Source organism: Oncorhynchus clarkii, chromosome 32 (assembly GCF_045791955.1).
Source record: "Oncorhynchus clarkii lewisi isolate Uvic-CL-2024 chromosome 32, UVic_Ocla_1.0, whole genome shotgun sequence".
NCBI classification, from domain to species: Eukaryota; Metazoa; Chordata; class Actinopteri; order Salmoniformes; family Salmonidae; genus Oncorhynchus; species Oncorhynchus clarkii.
The window spans coordinates 7,773,186-7,794,554 of record NC_092178.1 but is presented as its reverse complement, the minus strand read 5'-3'; the positions used below and the strand labels follow the sequence as shown (position 1 = coordinate 7,794,554).

The 21,369-nt window shown below is 37.9% G+C and overlaps 1 protein-coding gene across 3 annotated transcripts in view; it reads left to right on the top strand.

Moving 5' to 3' along the window:
* The window catches only part of LOC139392391 (alpha-tubulin N-acetyltransferase 1-like), a 62,956-nt gene that overhangs the window by 25,233 nt on the left and 16,354 nt on the right, over positions 1-21,369 (top strand). For all 3 annotated transcript variants that reach the window (XM_071140348.1, XM_071140349.1, XM_071140350.1), the window contains exons 5-7: positions 13,539-13,652; positions 14,993-15,094; positions 17,959-18,004. In XM_071140348.1, coding sequence (XP_070996449.1) covers positions 13,539-13,652; positions 14,993-15,094; positions 17,959-18,004 — 262 coding nt within the window. The remainder of the gene's footprint in view (positions 1-13,538; positions 13,653-14,992; positions 15,095-17,958; positions 18,005-21,369) is intronic.

Sequence of the window (21,369 nt, the reverse complement as noted above, 5' to 3'; positions counted from 1 at the left end):
ACAGGTTCTATTCATTCTATTTACCAGTCATATTTCCAGGGTTAGAGGTTCTATTCATTCTATTTACCAGTCATATTACCAGGGTTAGAGGTTCTATTCATTCTATTTACCAGTCATATTACCAGGGTTATATGTTCTATTCATTCTATTTACCAGGGTTAGAGGTTCTATTCATTCTATTTACCAGTCATATTACCAGGGTTACAGGTTCTATTCATTATATTTACCAGTCATATTACCAGGGTTAGAGGTTCTATTCATTCTATTTACCAGTCATATTACCAGGGTTAGAGGTTCTATTCATTTTATTTACCAGTCATATTACCAGGGTTAGAGGTTCTATTCATTCTATTTACCAGGGTTAGAGGTTCTATTCATTCTATTTACCAGTCATATGACCAGGGTTACAGGTTCTATTCATTCTATTTACCAGTCATATTACCAGGGTTAGAAGTTCTATTCATTCTATTTACCAGGGTTAGAGGTTCTATTCATTCTATTTACCAGTCATATTACCAGGGTTAGAGGTTCTATTCATTCTATTTACCAGTCATATTACCAGGGTTAGAGGTTCTATTCATTCTATTTACCAGGGTTAGAGGTTCTATTCATTCTATTTACCAGTCATATTACCAGGGTTACAGGTTCTATTCATTATATTTACCAGTCATATTACCAGGGTTACAGGTTCTATTCATTCTATTTACCAGGGTTAGAGGTTCTATTCATTCTATTTACCAGTCATATGACCAGGGTTACAGGTTCTATTCATTCTATTTACCAGTCATATTACCAGGGTTAGAGGTTCTATTCATTCTATTTACCAGTCATATTACCAGGGTTAGAGGTTCTATTCATTCTATTTACCAGTCATATTACCAGGGTTAGAGGTTCTATTCATTCTATTTACCAGTCATATTACCAGGGTTAGAGGTTCTATTCATTCTATTTACCAGTCATATTACCAGGGTTACAGGTTCTATTCATTCTATTTACCAGGGTTAGAGGTTCTATTCATTCTATTTACCAGTCATATGACCAGGGTTACAGGTTCTATTCATTCTATTTACCAGTCATATTACCAGGGTTACAGGTTCTATTCATTCTATTTACCAGTCATATTACCAGGGTTAGAGGTTATATTCATTCCATTTACCAGTCATATTACCAGGGTTACAGGTTCTATTCATTCTATTTACCAGTCATATTTCCAGGGTTAGAGGTTCTATTCATTCTATTTACCAGTCACATTACCAGGGTTAGAGGTTCTATTCATTCTATTTACCAGTCATATTACCAGGGTTATAGGTTCTATTCATTCTATTTACCAGGGTTAGAGGTTATATTCATTCTATTTACCAGTCATATTACCAGGGTTAGAGGTTCTATTCATTCTATTTACCAGTCATATTACCAGGGTTATATGTTCTATTCATTCTATTTACCAGGGTTAGAGGTTCTATTCATTCTATTTACCAGTCATATTACCAGGGTTACAGGTTCTATTCATTCTATTTACCAGTCATATTACCAGGGTTAGAGGTTCTATTCATTATATTTACCAGTCATATTACCAGGGTTAGAGGTTCTATTCATTCTATTTACCAGTCATATTACCAGGGTTAGAGGTTCTATTCATTTTATTTACCAGTCATATTACCAGGGTTAGAGGTTCTATTCATTCTATTTACCAGGGTTACAGGTTCTATTCATTCTATTTACCAGTCATATTACCAGGGTTACAGGTTCTATTCATTCTATTTACCAGTCATATTACCAGGGTTAGAGGTTCTATTCATTCTATTTACCAGTCATATTACCAGGGTTACAGGTTCTATTCATTCTATTTACCAGTCATATTACCAGGGTTACAGGTTCTATTCATTCTATTTACCAGGGTTAGAGGTTCTATTCATTCTATTTACCAGTCATATGACCAGGGTTACAGGTTCTATTCATTCTATTTACCAGTCATATTACCAGGGTTACAGGTTCTATTCATTCTATTTACCAGGGTTAGAGGTTCTATTCATTCTATTTACCAGTCATATTACCAGGGTTACAGGTTCTATTCATTCTATTTACCAGTCATATTACCAGGGTTAGAGGTTCTATTCATTCCATTTACCAGCCATATTACCAGGGTTACAGGTTCTATTCATTCTATTTACCAGTCATATTTCCAGGGTTAGAGGTTCTATTCATTCTATTTACCAGTCATATTACCAGGGTTAGAGGTTCTATTCATTCTATTTACCAGTCATATTACCAGGGTTATAGGTTCTATTCATTCTATTTACCAGGGTTAGAGGTTATATTCATTCTATTTACCAGTCATATTACCAGGGTTAGAGGTTCTATTCATTCTATTTACCAGTCATATTACCAGGGTTATATGTTCTATTCATTCTATTTACCAGGGTTAGAGGTTCTATTCATTCTATTTACCAGTCATATTACCAGGGTTACAGGTTCTATTCATTCTATTTACCAGTCATATTACCAGGGTTAGAGGTTCTATTCATTCTATTTACCAGTCATATTACCAGGGTTAGAGGTTCTATTCATTTTATTTACCAGTCATATTTCCAGGGTTAGAGGTTCTATTCATTCTATTTACCAGGGTTACAGGTTCTATTCATTCTATTTACCAGTCATATTACCAGGGTTAGAGGTTCTATTCATTCTATTTACCAGGGTTAGAGGTTCTATTCATTCTATTTACCAGTCATATTACCAGGGTTAGAGGTTCTATTCATTCTATTCACCAGTCATATTACCAGGGTTAGAGGTTCTATTCATTTTATTTACCAGGGTTAGAGGTTCTATTCATTCTATTTACCAGTCATATTACCAGGGTTAGAGGTTCTATTCATTCTATTTACCAGTCATATTACCAGGGTTAGAGGTTCTATTCATTCTATTTACCAGGGTTAGAGTTTCTATTCATTCTATTTACCAGTCATATTACCAGGGTTACAGGTTCTATTCATTCTATTTACTAGTCATATTACCAGGGTTACAGGTTCTATTCATTCTATTTACCAGGGTTAGAGGTTCTATTCATTCTATTTACCAGTCATATGACCAGGGTTACAGGTTCTATCCATTCTATTTACCAGTCATATTACCAGGGTTAGAGGTTCTATTCATTCTATTTACCAGTCATATTACCAGGGTTAGAGGTTCTATTCATTCTATTTACCAGTCATATTACCAGGGTTAGAGGTTCTATTCATTCTATTTACCAGTCATATTACCAGGGTTACAGGTTCTATTCATTCTATTTACCAGTCATATTACCAGGGTTACAGGTTCTATTCATTCTATTTACCAGGGTTAGAGGTTCTATTCATTCTATTTACCAGTCATATGACCAGGGTTACAGGTTCTATTCATTCTATTTACCAGTCATATTACCAGGGTTACAGGTTCTATTCATTCTATTTACCAGGGTTAGAGGTTCTATTCATTCTATTTACCAGTCATATTACCAGGGTTACAGGTTCTATTCATTCTATTTACCAGTCATATTACCAGGGTTAGAGGTTCTATTCATTCCATTTACCAGTCATATTACCAGGGTTACAGGTTCTATTCATTCTATTTACCAGTCATATTTCCAGGGTTAGAGGTTCTATTCATTCTATTTACCAGTCATATTACCAGGGTTAGAGGTTCTATTCATTCTATTTACCAGTCATATTACCAGGGTTATAGGTTCTATTCATTCTATTTACCAGGGTTAGAGGTTATATTCATTCTATTTACCAGTCATATTACCAGGGTTAGAGGTTCTATTCATTCTATTTACCAGTCATATTACCAGGGTTATATGTTCTATTCATTCTATTTACCAGGGTTAGAGGTTCTATTCATTCTATTTACCAGTCATATTACCAGGGTTACAGGTTCTATTCATTCTATTTACCAGTCATATTACCAGGGTTAGAGGTTCTATTCATTATATTTACCAGTCATATTACCAGGGTTAGAGGTTCTATTCATTCTATTTACCAGTCATATTACCAGGGTTAGAGGTTCTATTCATTTTATTTACCAGTCATATTACCAGGGTTAGAGGTTCTATTCATTCTATTTACCAGGGTTACAGGTTCTATTCATTCTATTTACCAGTCATATTACCAGGGTTAGAAGTTCTATTCATTCTATTTACCAGGGTTAGAGGTTCTATTCATTCTATTTACCAGTCATATTACCAGGGTTAGAGGTTCTATTCATTCTATTCACCAGTCATATTACCAGGGTTAGAGGTTCTATTCATTTTATTTACCAGGGTTAGAGGTTCTATTCATTCTATTTGCCAGTCATATTACCAGGGTTAGAGGTTCTATTCATTCTATTTACCAGTCATATTACCAGGGTTAGAGGTTCTATTCATTCTATTTACCAGGGTTAGAGTTTCTATTCATTCTATTTACCAGTCATATTACCAGGGTTACAGGTTCTATTCATTCTATTTACCAGGGTTAGAGGTTCTATTAATTCTATTTACCAGTCATATGACCAGGGTTACAGGTTCTATTCATTCTATTTACCAGTCATATTACCAGGGTTAGAGGTTCTATTCATTCTATTTACCAGTCATATTACCAGGGTTAGAGGTTCTATTCATTCTATTTACCAGTCATATTACCAGGGTTAGAGGTTCTATTCATTCTATTTACCAGTCATATTACCAGGGTTACAGGTTCTATTCATTCTATTTACCAGTCATATTACCAGGGTTACAGGTTCTATTCATTCTATTTACCAGGGTTAGAGGTTCTATTCATTCTATTTACCAGTCATATGACCAGGGTTACAGGTTCTATTCATTCTATTTACCAGTCATATTACCAGGGTTACAGGTTCTATTCATTCTATTTACCAGGGTTAGAGGTAATATTCATTCTATTTACCAGTCATATTACCAGGGTTACAGGTTCTATTCATTCTATTTACCAGTCATATTACCAGGGTTAGAGGTTCTATTCATTCTATTTACCAGTCATATTACCAGGGTTACAGGTTCTATTCATTCTATTTACCAGTCATATTACCAGGGTTAGAGGTTCTATTCATTCTATTTACCAGTCATATTACCAGGGTTAGAGGTTCTATTCATTCTATTTACCAGTCATATTACCAGGGTTATAGGTTCTATTCATTCTATTTACCAGGGTTAGAGGTTCTATTCATTCTATTTACCAGTCATATTACCAGGGTTAGAGGTTCTATTCATTCTATTTACCAGTCATATTACCAGGGTTATAGGTTCTATTCATTCTATTTACCAGGGTTAGAGGTTCTATTCATTCTCTTTACCAGTCATATTACCAGGGTTACAGGTTCTATTCATTCTATTTACCAGTCATATGACCAGGGTTAGAGGTTCTATTCATTCTATTTACCTGTCATATTACCAGGGTTAGAGGTTCTATTCATTCTATTTACCAGGGTTACAGGTTCTATTCATTCTATTTACCAGTCATATTACCAGGGTTAGAGGTTCTATTCATTCTATTTACCAGGGTTAGAGGTTCTATTCATTCTATTTACCAGTCATATTACCAGGGTTAGAGGTTCTATTCATTCTATTCACCAGTCATATTACCAGGGTTAGAGGTTCTATTCATTTTATTTACCAGGGTTAGAGGTTCTATTCATTCTATTTACCAGTCATATTACCAGGGTTAGAGGTTCTATTCATTCTATTTACCAGTCATATTACCAGGGTTAGAGGTTCTATTCATTCTATTTACCAGGGTTAGAGTTTCTATTCATTCTATTTACCAGTCATATGACCAGGGTTACAGGTTCTATTCATTCTATTTACCAGTCATATTACCAGGGTTAGAGGTTCTATTCATTCTATTTACCAGTCATATTACCAGGGTTAGAGGTTCTATTCATTCTATTCACCAGTCATATTACCAGGGTTAGAGGTTCTATTCATTTTATTTACCAGGGTTAGAGGTTCTATTCATTCTATTTACCAGTCATATTACCAGGGTTAGAGGTTCTATTCATTCTATTTACCAGTCATATTACCAGGGTTAGAGGTTCTATTCATTCTATTTACCAGGGTTAGAGTTTCTATTCATTCTATTTACCAGTCATATTACCAGGGTTACAGGTTCTATTCATTCTATTTACCAGTCATATTACCAGGGTTACAGGTTCTATTCATTCTATTTACCAGGGTTAGAGGTTCTATTCATTCTATTTGCCAGTCATATTACCAGGGTTAGAGGTTCTATTCATTCTATTTACCAGTCATATTACCAGGGTTAGAGGTTCTATTCATTCTATTTACCAGGGTTAGAGTTTCTATTCATTCTATTTACCAGTCATATTACCAGGGTTACAGGTTCTATTCATTCTATTTACCAGTCATATTACCAGGGTTACAGGTTCTATTCATTCTATTTACCAGGGTTAGAGGTTCTATTTATTCTATTTACCAGTCATATGACCAGGGTTACAGGTTCTATTCATTCTATTTACCAGTCATATTACCAGGGTTAGAGGTTCTATTCATTCTATTTACCAGTCATATTACCAGGGTTAGAGGTTCTATTCATTCTATTTACCAGTCATATTACCAGGGTTAGAGGTTCTATTCATTCTATTTACCAGTCATATTACCAGGGTTACAGGTTCTATTCATTCTATTTACCAGTCATATTACCAGGGTTACAGGTTCTATTCATTCTATTTACCAGGGTTAGAGGTTCTATTCATTCTATTTACCAGTCATATGACCAGGGTTACAGGTTCTATTCATTCTATTTACCAGTCATATTACCAGGGTTACAGGTTCTATTCATTCTATTTACCAGGGTTAGAGGTAATATTCATTCTATTTACCAGTCATATTACCAGGGTTACAGGTTCTATTCATTCTATTTACCAGTCATATTACCAGGGTTAGAGGTTCTATTCATTCTATTTACCAGTCATATTACCAGGGTTACAGGTTCTATTCATTCTATTTACCAGTCATATTACCAGGGTTAGAGGTTCTATTCATTCTATTTACCAGTCATATTACCAGGGTTAGAGGTTCTATTCATTCTATTTACCAGTCATATTACCAGGGTTATAGGTTCTATTCATTCTATTTACCAGGGTTAGAGGTTCTATTCATTCTATTTACCAGTCATATTACCAGGGTTAGAGGTTCTATTCATTCTATTTACCAGTCATATTACCAGGGTTATAGGTTCTATTCATTCTATTTACCAGGGTTAGAGGTTCTATTCATTCTCTTTACCAGTCATATTACCAGGGTTACAGGTTCTATTCATTCTATTTACCAGTCATATGACCAGGGTTAGAGGTTCTATTCATTCTATTTACCTGTCATATTACCAGGGTTAGAGGTTCTATTCATTCTATTTACCAGGGTTACAGGTTCTATTCATTCTATTTACCAGTCATATTACCAGGGTTAGAGGTTCTATTCATTCTATTTACCAGGGTTAGAGGTTCTATTCATTCTATTTACCAGTCATATTACCAGGGTTAGAGGTTCTATTCATTCTATTTACCAGTCATATTACCAGGGTTAGAGGTTCTATTCATTCTATTTACCAGTCATATTACCAGGGTTAGAGGTTCTATTCATTCTATTTACCAGTCATATTACCAGGGTTACAGGTTCTATTCATTCTATTTACCAGTCATATTACCAGGGTTACAGGTTCTATTCATTCTATTTACCAGGGTTAGAGGTTCTATTCATTCTATTTACCAGTCATATGACCAGGGTTACAGGTTCTATTCATTCTATTTACCAGTCATATTACCAGGGTTACAGGTTCTATTCATTCTATTTACCAGTCATATGACCAGGGTTAGAGGTTCTATTCATTCTATTTACCTGTCATATTACCAGGGTTAGAGGTTCTATTCATTCTATTTACCAGGGTTACAGGTTCTATTCATTCTATTTACCAGTCATATTACCAGGGTTAGAGGTTCTATTCATTCTATTTACCAGGGTTAGAGGTTCTATTCATTCTATTTACCAGTCATATTACCAGGGTTAGAGGTTCTATTCATTCTATTCACCAGTCATATTACCAGGGTTAGAGGTTCTATTCATTTTATTTACCAGGTTTAGAGGTTCTATTCATTCTATTTACCAGTCATATTACCAGGGTTAGAGGTTCTATTCATTCTATTTACCAGTCATATTACCAGGGTTAGAGGTTCTATTCATTCTATTTACCAGGGTTAGAGTTTCTATTCATTCTATTTACCAGTCATATTACCAGGGTTACAGGTTCTATTCATTCTATTTACCAGTCATATTACCAGGGTTACAGGTTCTATTCATTCTATTTACCAGGGTTAGAGGTTCTATTCATTCTATTTACCAGTCATATGACCAGGGTTACAGGTTCTATTCATTCTATTTACCAGTCATATTACCAGGGTTAGAGGTTCTATTCATTCTATTTACCAGTAATATTACCAGGGTTAGAGGTTCTATTCATTCTATTTACCAGTCATATTACCAGGGTTAGAGGTTCTATTCATTCTATTTACCAGTCATATTACCAGGGTTACAGGTTCTATTCATTCTATTTACCAGTCATATTACCAGGGTTACAGGTTCTATTCATTCTATTTACCAGGGTTAGAGGTTCTATTCATTCTATTTACCAGTCATATGACCAGGGTTACAGGTTCTATTCATTCTATTTACCAGTCATATTACCAGGGTTACAGGTTCTATTCATTCTATTTACCAGGGTTAGAGGTTCTATTCATTCTATTTACCAGTCATATTACCAGGGTTACAGGTTCTATTCATTCTATTTACCAGTCATATTACCAGGGTTAGAGGTTCTATTCATTCCATTTACCAGTCATATTACCAGGGTTACAGGTTCTATTCATTCTATTTACCAGTCATATTTCCAGGGTTAGAGGTTCTATTCATTCTATTTACCAGTCATATTACCAGGGTTAGAGGTTCTATTCATTCTATTTACCAGTCATATTACCAGGGTTATAGGTTCTATTCATTCTATTTACCAGGGTTAGAGGTTATATTCATTCTATTTACCAGTCATATTACCAGGGTTAGAGGTTCTATTCATTCTATTTACCAGTCATATTACCAGGGTTATATGTTCTATTCATTCTATTTACCAGGGTTAGAGGTTCTATTCATTCTATTTACCAGTCATATTACCAGGGTTACAGGTTCTATTCATTCTATTTACCAGTCATATTACCAGGGTTAGAGGTTCTATTCATTTTATTTACCAGTCATATTACCAGGGTTAGAGGTTCTATTCATTCTATTTACCAGGGTTACAGGTTCTATTCATTCTATTTACCAGTCATATTACCAGGGTTAGAAGTTCTATTCATTCTATTTACCAGGGTTAGAGGTTCTATTCATTCTATTTACCAGTCATATTACCAGGGTTAGAGGTTCTATTCATTCTATTTACCAGTCATATTACCAGGGTTAGAGGTTCTATTCATTCTATTTACCAGTCATATTACCAGGGTTATAGGTTCTATTCATTCTATTTACCAGGGTTAGAGGTTCTATTCATTCTATTTACCAGTCATATTACCAGGGTTAGAGGTTCTATTCATTCTATTTACCAGTCATATTACCAGGGTTATAGGTTCTATTCATTCTATTTACCAGGGTTAGAGGTTCTATTCATTCTCTTTACCAGTCATATTACCAGGGTTACAGGTTCTATTCATTCTATTTACCAGTCATATGACCAGGGTTAGAGGTTCTATTCATTCTATTTACCTGTCATATTACCAGGGTTAGAGGTTCTATTCATTCTATTTACCAGGGTTACAGGTTCTATTCATTCTATTTACCAGTCATATTACCAGGGTTAGAGGTTCTATTCATTCTATTTACCAGGGTTAGAGGTTCTATTCATTCTATTTACCAGTCATATTACCAGGGTTAGAGGTTCTATTCATTCTATTTACCAGTCATATTACCAGGGTTAGAGGTTCTATTCATTCTATTTACCAGTCATATTACCAGGGTTAGAGGTTCTATTCATTCTATTTACCAGTCATATTACCAGGGTTACAGGTTCTATTCATTCTATTTACCAGTCATATTACCAGGGTTACAGGTTCTATTCATTCTATTTACCAGGGTTAGAGGTTCTATTCATTCTATTTACCAGTCATATGACCAGGGTTACAGGTTCTATTCATTCTATTTACCAGTCATATTACCAGGGTTACAGGTTCTATTCATTCTATTTACCAGTCATATGACCAGGGTTAGAGGTTCTATTCATTCTATTTACCTGTCATATTACCAGGGTTAGAGGTTCTATTCATTCTATTTACCAGGGTTACAGGTTCTATTCATTCTATTTACCAGTCATATTACCAGGGTTAGAGGTTCTATTCATTCTATTTACCAGGGTTAGAGGTTCTATTCATTCTATTTACCAGTCATATTACCAGGGTTAGAGGTTCTATTCATTCTATTCACCAGTCATATTACCAGGGTTAGAGGTTCTATTCATTTTATTTACCAGGTTTAGAGGTTCTATTCATTCTATTTACCAGTCATATTACCAGGGTTAGAGGTTCTATTCATTCTATTTACCAGTCATATTACCAGGGTTAGAGGTTCTATTCATTCTATTTACCAGGGTTAGAGTTTCTATTCATTCTATTTACCAGTCATATTACCAGGGTTACAGGTTCTATTCATTCTATTTACCAGTCATATTACCAGGGTTACAGGTTCTATTCATTCTATTTACCAGGGTTAGAGGTTCTATTCATTCTATTTACCAGTCATATGACCAGGGTTACAGGTTCTATTCATTCTATTTACCAGTCATATTACCAGGGTTAGAGGTTCTATTCATTCTATTTACCAGTAATATTACCAGGGTTAGAGGTTCTATTCATTCTATTTACCAGTCATATTACCAGGGTTAGAGGTTCTATTCATTCTATTTACCAGTCATATTACCAGGGTTACAGGTTCTATTCATTCTATTTACCAGTCATATTACCAGGGTTACAGGTTCTATTCATTCTATTTACCAGGGTTAGAGGTTCTATTCATTCTATTTACCAGTCATATGACCAGGGTTACAGGTTCTATTCATTCTATTTACCAGTCATATTACCAGGGTTACAGGTTCTATTCATTCTATTTACCAGGGTTAGAGGTTCTATTCATTCTATTTACCAGTCATATTACCAGGGTTACAGGTTCTATTCATTCTATTTACCAGTCATATTACCAGGGTTAGAGGTTCTATTCATTCCATTTACCAGTCATATTACCAGGGTTACAGGTTCTATTCATTCTATTTACCAGTCATATTTCCAGGGTTAGAGGTTCTATTCATTCTATTTACCAGTCATATTACCAGGGTTAGAGGTTCTATTCATTCTATTTACCAGTCATATTACCAGGGTTATAGGTTCTATTCATTCTATTTACCAGGGTTAGAGGTTATATTCATTCTATTTACCAGTCATATTACCAGGGTTAGAGGTTCTATTCATTCTATTTACCAGTCATATTACCAGGGTTATATGTTCTATTCATTCTATTTACCAGGGTTAGAGGTTCTATTCATTCTATTTACCAGTCATATTACCAGGGTTACAGGTTCTATTCATTCTATTTACCAGTCATATTACCAGGGTTAGAGGTTCTATTCATTTTATTTACCAGTCATATTACCAGGGTTAGAGGTTCTATTCATTCTATTTACCAGGGTTACAGGTTCTATTCATTCTATTTACCAGTCATATTACCAGGGTTAGAAGTTCTATTCATTCTATTTACCAGGGTTAGAGGTTCTATTCATTCTATTTACCAGTCATATTACCAGGGTTAGAGGTTCTATTCATTCTATTCACCAGTCATATTACCAGGGTTAGAGGTTCTATTCATTTTATTTACCAGGGTTAGAGGTTCTATTCATTCTATTTGCCAGTCATATTACCAGGGTTAGAGGTTCTATTCATTCTATTTACCAGTCATATTACCAGGGTTAGAGGTTCTATTCATTCTATTTACCAGGGTTAGAGTTTCTATTCATTCTATTTACCAGTCATATTACCAGGGTTACAGGTTCTATTCATTCTATTTACCAGTCATATTACCAGGGTTACAGGTTCTATTCATTCTATTTACCAGGGTTAGAGGTTCTATTCATTCTATTTACCAGTCATATGACCAGGGTTACAGGTTCTATTCATTCTATTTACCAGTCATATTACCAGGGTTAGAGGTTCTATTCATTCTATTTACCAGTCATATTACCAGGGTTAGAGGTTCTATTCATTCTATTTACCAGTCATATTACCAGGGTTAGAGGTTCTATTCATTCTATTTACCAGTCATATTACCAGGGTTACAGGTTCTATTCATTCTATTTACCAGTCATATTACCAGGGTTACAGGTTCTATTCATTCTATTTACCAGGGTTAGAGGTTCTATTCATTCTATTTACCAGTCATATGACCAGGGTTACAGGTTCTATTCATTCTATTTACCAGTCATATTACCAGGGTTACAGGTTCTATTCATTCTATTTACCAGGGTTAGAGGTAATATTCATTCTATTTACCAGTCATATTACCAGGGTTACAGGTTCTATTCATTCTATTTACCAGTCATATTACCAGGGTTAGAGGTTCTATTCATTCTATTTACCAGTCATATTACCAGGGTTACAGGTTCTATTCATTCTATTTACCAGTCATATTACCAGGGTTAGAGGTTCTATTCATTCTATTTACCAGTCATATTACCAGGGTTAGAGGTTCTATTAATTCTATTTACCAGTCATATTACCAGGGTTATAGGTTCTATTCATTCTATTTACCAGGGTTAGAGGTTCTATTCATTCTATTTACCAGTCATATTACCAGGGTTAGAGGTTCTATTCATTCTATTTACCAGTCATATTACCAGGGTTATAGGTTCTATTCATTCTATTTACCAGGGTTAGAGGTTCTATTCATTCTCTTTACCAGTCATATTACCAGGGTTACAGGTTCTATTCATTCTATTTACCAGTCATATTACCAGGGTTACAGGTTCTATTCATTCTATTTACCTGTCATATTACCAGGGTTAGAGGTTCTATTCATTCTATTTACCAGTCATATTACCAGGGTTAGAGGTTCTATTCATTCTATTTACCAGGGTTAGAGGTTCCAAGACTGTTCTATTCATTCTATTTGTATGTGTGCTGCTGCTTTGTGGCCAAAAAACAACTAAACGAATATATATATATTTATATATATATATTTTTTTTAACCTGTTATGACGGTTATTTTATTTTCATGAGTCTTCATCCAGAACCATAATTGTGACAGGCCTATTCAAATGTACTAGTTTCCCTATGTATAATGCTTTTGATTACTCCTAATTGCCCCTGAAGGGATTAGTCAAAGCTGAATTCGATTCAGTTGAGAATTGACTTGAATTTTGAATTGCATGACGTTGTGTTGAATCTAATTCATTGTAATGTCTCCCTAGGACCAGCAGGGGGCGCATGTCGAGACAGAGCCTCTGTGTGTCTTGGATTTCTTTGTGAAAGAGAACCTTCAGAGGCATGGCTACGGACTGGAGCTGTTTAGTTTCATGCTGCAGGTGAGACAGACACCACGCCTTTACCTGGGACAGATGCAGGGTTGGGGTTTACCTGGGACAGATGCAGGGTTGGGGTTTACCTGGGACAGATGCAGGGTTGGGCTTTACCTGGGACAGATGCAGGGTTGAGGTTTACCTGGGACAGATGCAGGGTTGAGGTTTACCTGGGACAGATGCAGGGTTGAGGTTTACCTGGGACAGATGCAGGGTTGGGGTTTACCTGGGACAGAAGCAGGGTTGGGGTTTACCTGGGACAGAAGCAGGGTTGGGGTTTACCTGGGATGGAAGCAGGGTTGGGGTTTACCTGGGATGGAAGCAGGGGTGGGGTTCACCTGGGACGGGGTCAATTCGAATTGGAGTAAACTGAAATCCAATTCAATAATTGAAAAATTGCATTTGTCAGTAATGATTTCTCAATAAACTGTGAAGGAGATATTTATTTTTAAATGTTTTACATTTGTCCATTGTAAATTCAAATCACTTCCTGAATTGAGATGTTTCGATTCAAATTGACTCCAACCCTGGACAGAAGGGATGAACACTGAATGGTTACGCCTGACTGAATGCTGGGGTATATTCACTAAGAAAGCAAACGGCAAGGGACCTACCTGAATTTGTCCGATAAGAAACTTGTTTTCATTAGAAGTTTTTTGTTACAAAGCTTTTTCCTACAGTTTGCACTAATGAATACACCCCTGCTCTCATGTATGTTGAGCGGAGCACTCAGTCTGGTTTGACTCGGGGTGTATTGATTACGACGATTCTTTTACAAAACATTTTGAAACAGAAACCGTTTAATGTAAACTCTGTTGAGTTCCGTTTTGTTCTTAAAGGGAAGTTGTAGTTCAGTCGTGTCTCTCTTTAAAACAAAAAAAAATAAGGGTCTGGAAGAAGTTGGAAGGAACCCCGTGGAAGAATCTATAATTTATAGATGTGCAACTTGTGCCAAGTACTTTGTAGACTATTCAGATTGGAATGGCAGCTTGTGGAAACCATACAATTAAAATTAAACTACCACTTCCACTTTAAGAACACAGCAGCTTTTATGTCGTGTTGAAGAGCGTTTGGGAGTAAACGGTCTCTGTTGCAAAACGTTTTTGTTTTTTTTGCAACAGATTACATTTTTTTTTGCAACAGAATCAGTGTAATGAACACACCCCAGGCTATGAAAACTAGAGCACACAGACTGGAATGTGTTGGAGGCAGAGTCGCTACACTAGAAGTGATATTGCTAGAGATTACAGAGGGTTGTCAAGAGGGTGCTTTCCCAAATGTCAGTTTGCTCGTTGAGACGTGTGGTAATTGCTCCGTTTGTTTTCTCCCCCCCCCTCCATGTTCAGCACAAAAAGGTAGAGCCAGTGATGATGGCTTACGACAGGCCCTCCCCTAAGTTCCTCTCTTTCCTGGAGAAGCATTACTGTCTGAAAAACAGTGTACCTCAGGTATGATTTCGGGGCGGTCTCTCCGACCCCAACACCTTATCGTCACTCTGGTAAATGATTATACAGGCCTGACACCAACAGCCTAATATAATGAAAATAGCTATGGAAATATCATAAACGAACGGTTTCAGACTGAGATAAGACCGGAGGTGAAGGGGGTATGGGCTAAATATAGAAAGCATGACTGGTGCAATTAAGATATGATTTGATATGGATATGACGCAGGCAGGATGGTACTATTAGATAAAAGTACATGTAGATTTCCATTAGTCCCCTGGGCATATCAAACTCAGATACAGTCAGCCGCCAAGCTGAGATACAGTCAGCCATCAAACTGAGATACAGTCAGCCATCAAACTGAGATACAGTCAGCCGCCAAGCTGAGATACAGTCAGCCATCAAACTCAGATACAGTCAGCCATCAAACTGAGATACAGTCAGCCGCCAAGCTGAGATACAGTCAGCCATCAAACTGAGATACAGTCAGCCGCCAAGCTGAGATACAGTCAGCCGCCAAGCTGAGATACAGTCAGCCGCCAAGCTGAGATACAGTCAGCCGCCAAGCTGAGATACAGTCAGCCGTCAAACTGAGATACAGTCAGCCGCCAAACTGAGATACAGTCAGCTGTCAATCTCAGATACAGTCAGCCGCCAAACTGAGATACAGTCAGCCGCCAAGCTGAGATACAGTCAGCCATCAAGCTGAGATACAGTCAGCCGCCAAACTGAGATACAGTCAGCCGCCAAACTGAGATACAGTCAGCCATCAAACTGAGATACAGTCAGCCATCAAACTGAGATACAGTCAGCCATCAAGCTGAGATACAGTCAGCCGTCATCAGTCATGTGACTCCTCACCTCCAGACGACTAAAGCAAAGTAGGTCAATTAAATAGTCCTATTTCAAGAAAAAAACGTTTTGTAAGCAGAGATGGAATTATACAGTACCACCAACATTTTAGGAGTATTCAATCAATAAATCAGTTGAACACATTTTAAACCCGTTTATGGAGATGTATCATTTCTTATAATTATAAAAGTTCAAGTTTTAGCCTCATGTTTTCGTGTTTTATCTGATGAGACAATATTTCACTTGAGATCAAAATCAGGTTGTAAAAAAAAAAAGCTGAGGGTGTTGTTGTTAAAAGGGTGTTGTTGTTACAAGGGTGTTGTTGTTACAAGGGTGTTGTTGTTAAAAGGGTGTTGTTGTTAAAAGGGTGTTGTTGTTACAAGGGTGTTGTTGTTAAAAGGGTGTTGTTGTTAAAAGGGTGTTGTTGTTAAAAGGGTGTTGTTGTTAAAAGGGTGTTGTTGTTAAAAGGGTGTTGTTGTTAAAAGGGTGTTGTTGTTAAAAGGGTGTTGTTGTTAAAAGGGTGTTGTTGTTAAAAGGGTGTTGTTGTTAAAAGGGTGTTGTTGTTACAAGGGTGTTGTTGTTACAAGGGTGTTGTTGTTACAAGGGTGTTGTTGTTACAAGGGTGTTGTTGTTACAAGGGTGTTGTTGTTACAAGGGTGTTGTTGTTACAAGGGTGTTGTTGTTACAAGGGTGTTGTTGTTACAAGGGTGTTGTTGTTACAAGGGTGTTGTTGTTAAAAGGGTGTTGTTGTTAAAAGGGTGTTGTTGTTAAAAGGGTGTTGTTGTTAAAAGGGTGTTGTTGTTAAAAGGGTGTTGTTGTTAAAAGGGTGTTGTTGTTAAAAGGGTGTTGGTGTTAAAAGGGTGTTGGTGTTAAAAGGGTGTTGGTGTTATAAGGGTGGTGGTGTTGTTGTTATGAGTGTGTTGTTAAAAGGGTGATGTTGTTATGAGGGTGTTGTTAAAAGGGTGATGTTGTTATGAGGGTGTTGTTAAAAGGGTGTTATGGAAAGGTGAGGATAAACAGCGTGTTGGTCAATGAGTGTGTCCCAAGGGGCCCTGGTCAGAAGTAGTGCACTAAGTTACCCATAGGGCTCTGGTACGAAGTAGTGGACTATAAAGAGAATAGGGAACACGATGAGTCACTTCCTGTTTGTGATTACACCACAGTGTGTCCTCCAGACTGAGATAACCTCCAAAGCTTTACTCATTATGCTGGCCCTATGGTTAACGATTCTGTTAATAACCTCCAAAGCCTTACTCATCATGCTGGCCCTATGGTTAACGATTCTGTTAATAACCTCTAAAGCCTTACTCATCATGCTGGTCCTATGGTTAACGATTCTGTTAATAACCTCCAAAGCCTTACTCATCATGCTGGCCCTATGGTTAACGATTCTGTTAATAACCTCCAAAGCCTTACTCATCATGCTGGCCCTATGGTTAATGATTCTGTTAAACAGACTAAATACATTACCTGGATGTCATGTATCTATCATCTACCTGGTGATTTATTTATCTTCCTTCATGTCATCAGTCTTTCTCTCTCTCTCTCTCTCTCTCTCTCTCTCTCTCTCTTGACCCTGTCCCCTTCTCTCTCTCTCTCTCTTCTTGACCCTGTCCCCTTCTCTCTCTCTCTCTCTCTCTCTCTCTCTCTCTCTCTCTCTCTCTCTCTCTCTCTCTCTCTCTCTCTCTCTTGACCCTGTCCCCTTCTCTCTCTCTCTCTCTCTCTCTCTCTCTCTCTCTCTCTCTCTCTCTCTCTCTCTCTCTCTCTCTCTTCTTGACCCTGTCCCCTTTTCTTTCTCTCTCTCTCTCTCTCTCTTCTTGACCCTGTCCCCTTTTCTCTCTCGCTCTCTCTCTCTCTCTCTCTCTCTCTCTCTCTCTCTTCCTGACCCTGTCCCCTTTTCTCTCTCTCTCTCTCTATCTCTCTCTCTTCCTGACCCTGTCCCCTTTTTTTTCTCTCTCTCTCTCTCTCTCTCTTTCTCTCTCTCTCTTCTGACCCCCCTCCCTCTCTCTTTCTAGGTCAATAACTTTGTGGTGTTTGACGGTTTCTTCGCCAAAAAATCAGGTAATATTCCAGAATATTCTGCCTATATATATCTCAATTCTATCTGTGTTGTTTTGGATGAATAGTGTTGTGTAACTGCCTGTGTACCAAATGGTTCTCTTTTCCCTATACAGTGCACTACTTTATACTAGAGCCCTGTGGGTCCTGGTCAAGAGTAGTGCACTAAATAGGAAATAGAGTGCCATTTGGCCGCACAAACAGTTGTCTCTTCATGCCTGTGGTGGTGTGGTAATAGTATGGTTTGGACTAGTGTAGGCATCCACACCCTCACAGGTGCCTTCTAGTGGCACGTCTAATGTGTAGTAGGCTGCCTCTCTCTGTTCCCGTTAAAACAGACACCCGAGTGTTTTCAGCTGACTTATGGCTTCCGGATTCTTCCAAAACAGTTCAGAAGAGTTTGCATGTATTATGATGCCATTTTATGACGATTTTTGAACTTTTTTTTTTCGGGTGTTCGCGCACGCAAAACATTTTCTGGAGGCAAGCCGGAGTCTACGCCACTTCGTTGGTGATTGGTCAACAGTAGGGATTCTTCAATAAAGTCTTTTACGCACCTAATATCTCCTCTGCAAAAACGTCCAAATGAATGACAGATTTCTGACTTTTTTGAGGAAGTGACGTCTAGCTATGGAGTCTCAAAATGGACAAACAGTATATTACTGTTTTTTTTCCTTGTTTTTCAAGTGAAGGTCTTTTAATGGAGAATGCGAGCACACTCGTTCGGTTCATCAAGCCGAGTTTCGATAGGGGCCAGCCGAACTGAAGCTTGCAGAGGCCTTTATACCCCCTTGACTTTTTACAGCCTGAATTCAAAATGTATTAAATATTTTTTGTTCTACATAACTACCCCATAATGACAGGTGAAACAGGTTTTTACAAATGTATTGAAAATTAAATATCTAATTTACATAAGTGTTCATACCCCTGAGTCAGTACTTTGTAGAAGCACATTTGGCAGCGATTACAGCTTTGCGTCGTCTTGGGTATGTCTGTAACCACTTTGGACATCTGGATTTGAGGATTTTCTGCCATTCTTCCTTGCATATTTTCTCAAGCTCTGTTAAAATTAGATGGGGAGTGGTGGTGAACAGCAATCTTCAAGTCTTTCCATATATTCTGGGTTTTGGCTGTTCTGAAGCCATTCCAGCATTGCTTTGACCCAATTTAAGGTTGTTTGCACTCTGAAGCAGGTTCTCGTGAAGGATTTGCCTGTATTTGGCTCCATTCATTGTTCCTTCTATCCTTACCAGTCTCCTAGTCCCTGGCACTGAAAAGCTTCCTCATAGCGTGATGCTGCCACCACCATGCTTCACGGTAGGGATGGTGTTAGACAGGTGATGAGCTGTGCCCGGTTTTCTCCAGACATAGCACTTTGCAATCAGGCCAAAGAGTTAAATGTTTGTCTCATCAGGCCACAGAATATTTTCAAATTACTTTTTTTGCAAACTGCAGGTGTGCTGTCATGTGCCTTTTTCTCAGGAGTGCCTTCAGTCTGTCCACTCGCCCATAAAGTCCATATTGGTGAAGTGCTGTAGAGACTGTGTCCTTCAAGGCAGGTTCTACCATCTCAGCCAAGGAACTCTGTAGTTCTGTCAGAGTGGTCAAATGGTTATTGGTCACCTCCCTGACCAAGGTCCTTCTTGCTCAGTTGCTCAGTTTGGTCGCACGGCCAGCTCTCCCAATAATGGAGACCACTGTGATCTTGGAAACATACACGGAAATGTTTTATACCCTTCCCCAGATATATGCCTCATCACAATTCTATATCTGAGATCTTATGGTATAGTTTCTGCTCTAACATGCACTGTCAACAGTGGGACCTTATATAGACAGGTGTGTTTCTTTCTAAATCATGCCCAAGCAATGGAATTTACCACAGGTGGACCCCAATCAAGATGTAATGACATCTCAAGGATGGCGAAAGGAAATTGGATGCACCTGAGCTCAATTTGGAGTGTCATAGCAAAGAGGTGTGAATACTCACAGTACCAGTCAAAAGTTTGGAAACCTACAATGTTTTCACTTTTTCATTATGGGGTATTCTGTGTAGATGGGTGTGAAAAAATAATAATATTGAATCCATTTTTAAATTCAAGCTGTAACACAACAATATGTGGATTAAGTCAAGGGGAGTGAATACTTTCTGTAGATAGAAAGATGGGTAGATACAGGGCCTCCGCAAAGTATTCAGACCCCTTGACTTATTCCACATTTTGTTACGTTACCGCCTTATTCTAAAATTGATTAAATGTTTTTTTATTTTTATCCTCAATACCCCATAATAACAAAGCAAAAACTGTTTTGGGGATTTTTTTTTGCAAATGTATCAAAATATAAAAAACAGACATATCTTATTTACGTAAGTGTTCAGATCCTTTTGCTATGAGACTCGAAATTGTGCTCAGGTGCATCCTGTTTCCATTGATCATCCTTGAGATGTTTCTACAACTTGAGTCCACCTGTGGTAAATTCAATTGATTGGACATGATTTGGAAAGGCACACACCTGTCTATATAAGGTCCCATAGTTGACAGTGCATGTCAGAGCAAAAAACATACCACGAGGTTGAAGGAATTGTCCGTAGAGCTATGAGACAGGATTTTGTCAAGGCACAGATCTGGAGAAGGGTACCCAAACATTTCTGCAACATTGAAGGTCCTCAAGAACACAGTGGACTCCATCATTCTTAAATGGAAGCCACCAATACTCTTCCTAGAGCTGGCCGCCCAGCCAAACTGAACAATCAGGGTAGAAGGGCCTTGGTCAGGAAGGTGACCAAGAACCCGATGGTCACTCTGACAGAGCTCCAGAGTTCCTCTGTGGAGGTGGGATAACCTTCCAGAAGGACAAGCATCTCTGCAGCACTCCACCAATCAGGCCTTTATGGTAAAGTGGCCAGACAGAAGCCACACATGACAGCCCACTTGGAGTTTGCCAAATGGCACCTAAAGACTCTCAGAGCATGAGAAACAAGATTCTCTGGTCTGATGAAACCAAGATTGAAAACATTGGCCTGAGTACCAAGTTTCACATCTGGAGGAAACCTGGCACCATCCCTACGGTGAAGCATGGTGGTGGTGTCAGCATCATGCTGTGGGGATATTTTTCAGTGGCAGGGGATAAAAGACTAGTCAGGATCGAGGGAAAGATGAACGGAGCAAAGTACAGAGAGATCCTTGATGAAAACCTGCTCCAGAGCGCTCAGGACCTCAGACTGGGGCAAAAGTTCACCTTCCAACAGGACAACGACCCTAAGCACACAGCCAAGACAATGCAGGAGTGGCTTCGGGAGAAGTCTTTGAATGTCCTTGAATGGCCCAGCCAGAGTCCGGATTGAACCCGACCGAACATCTCTGGAGAGACCT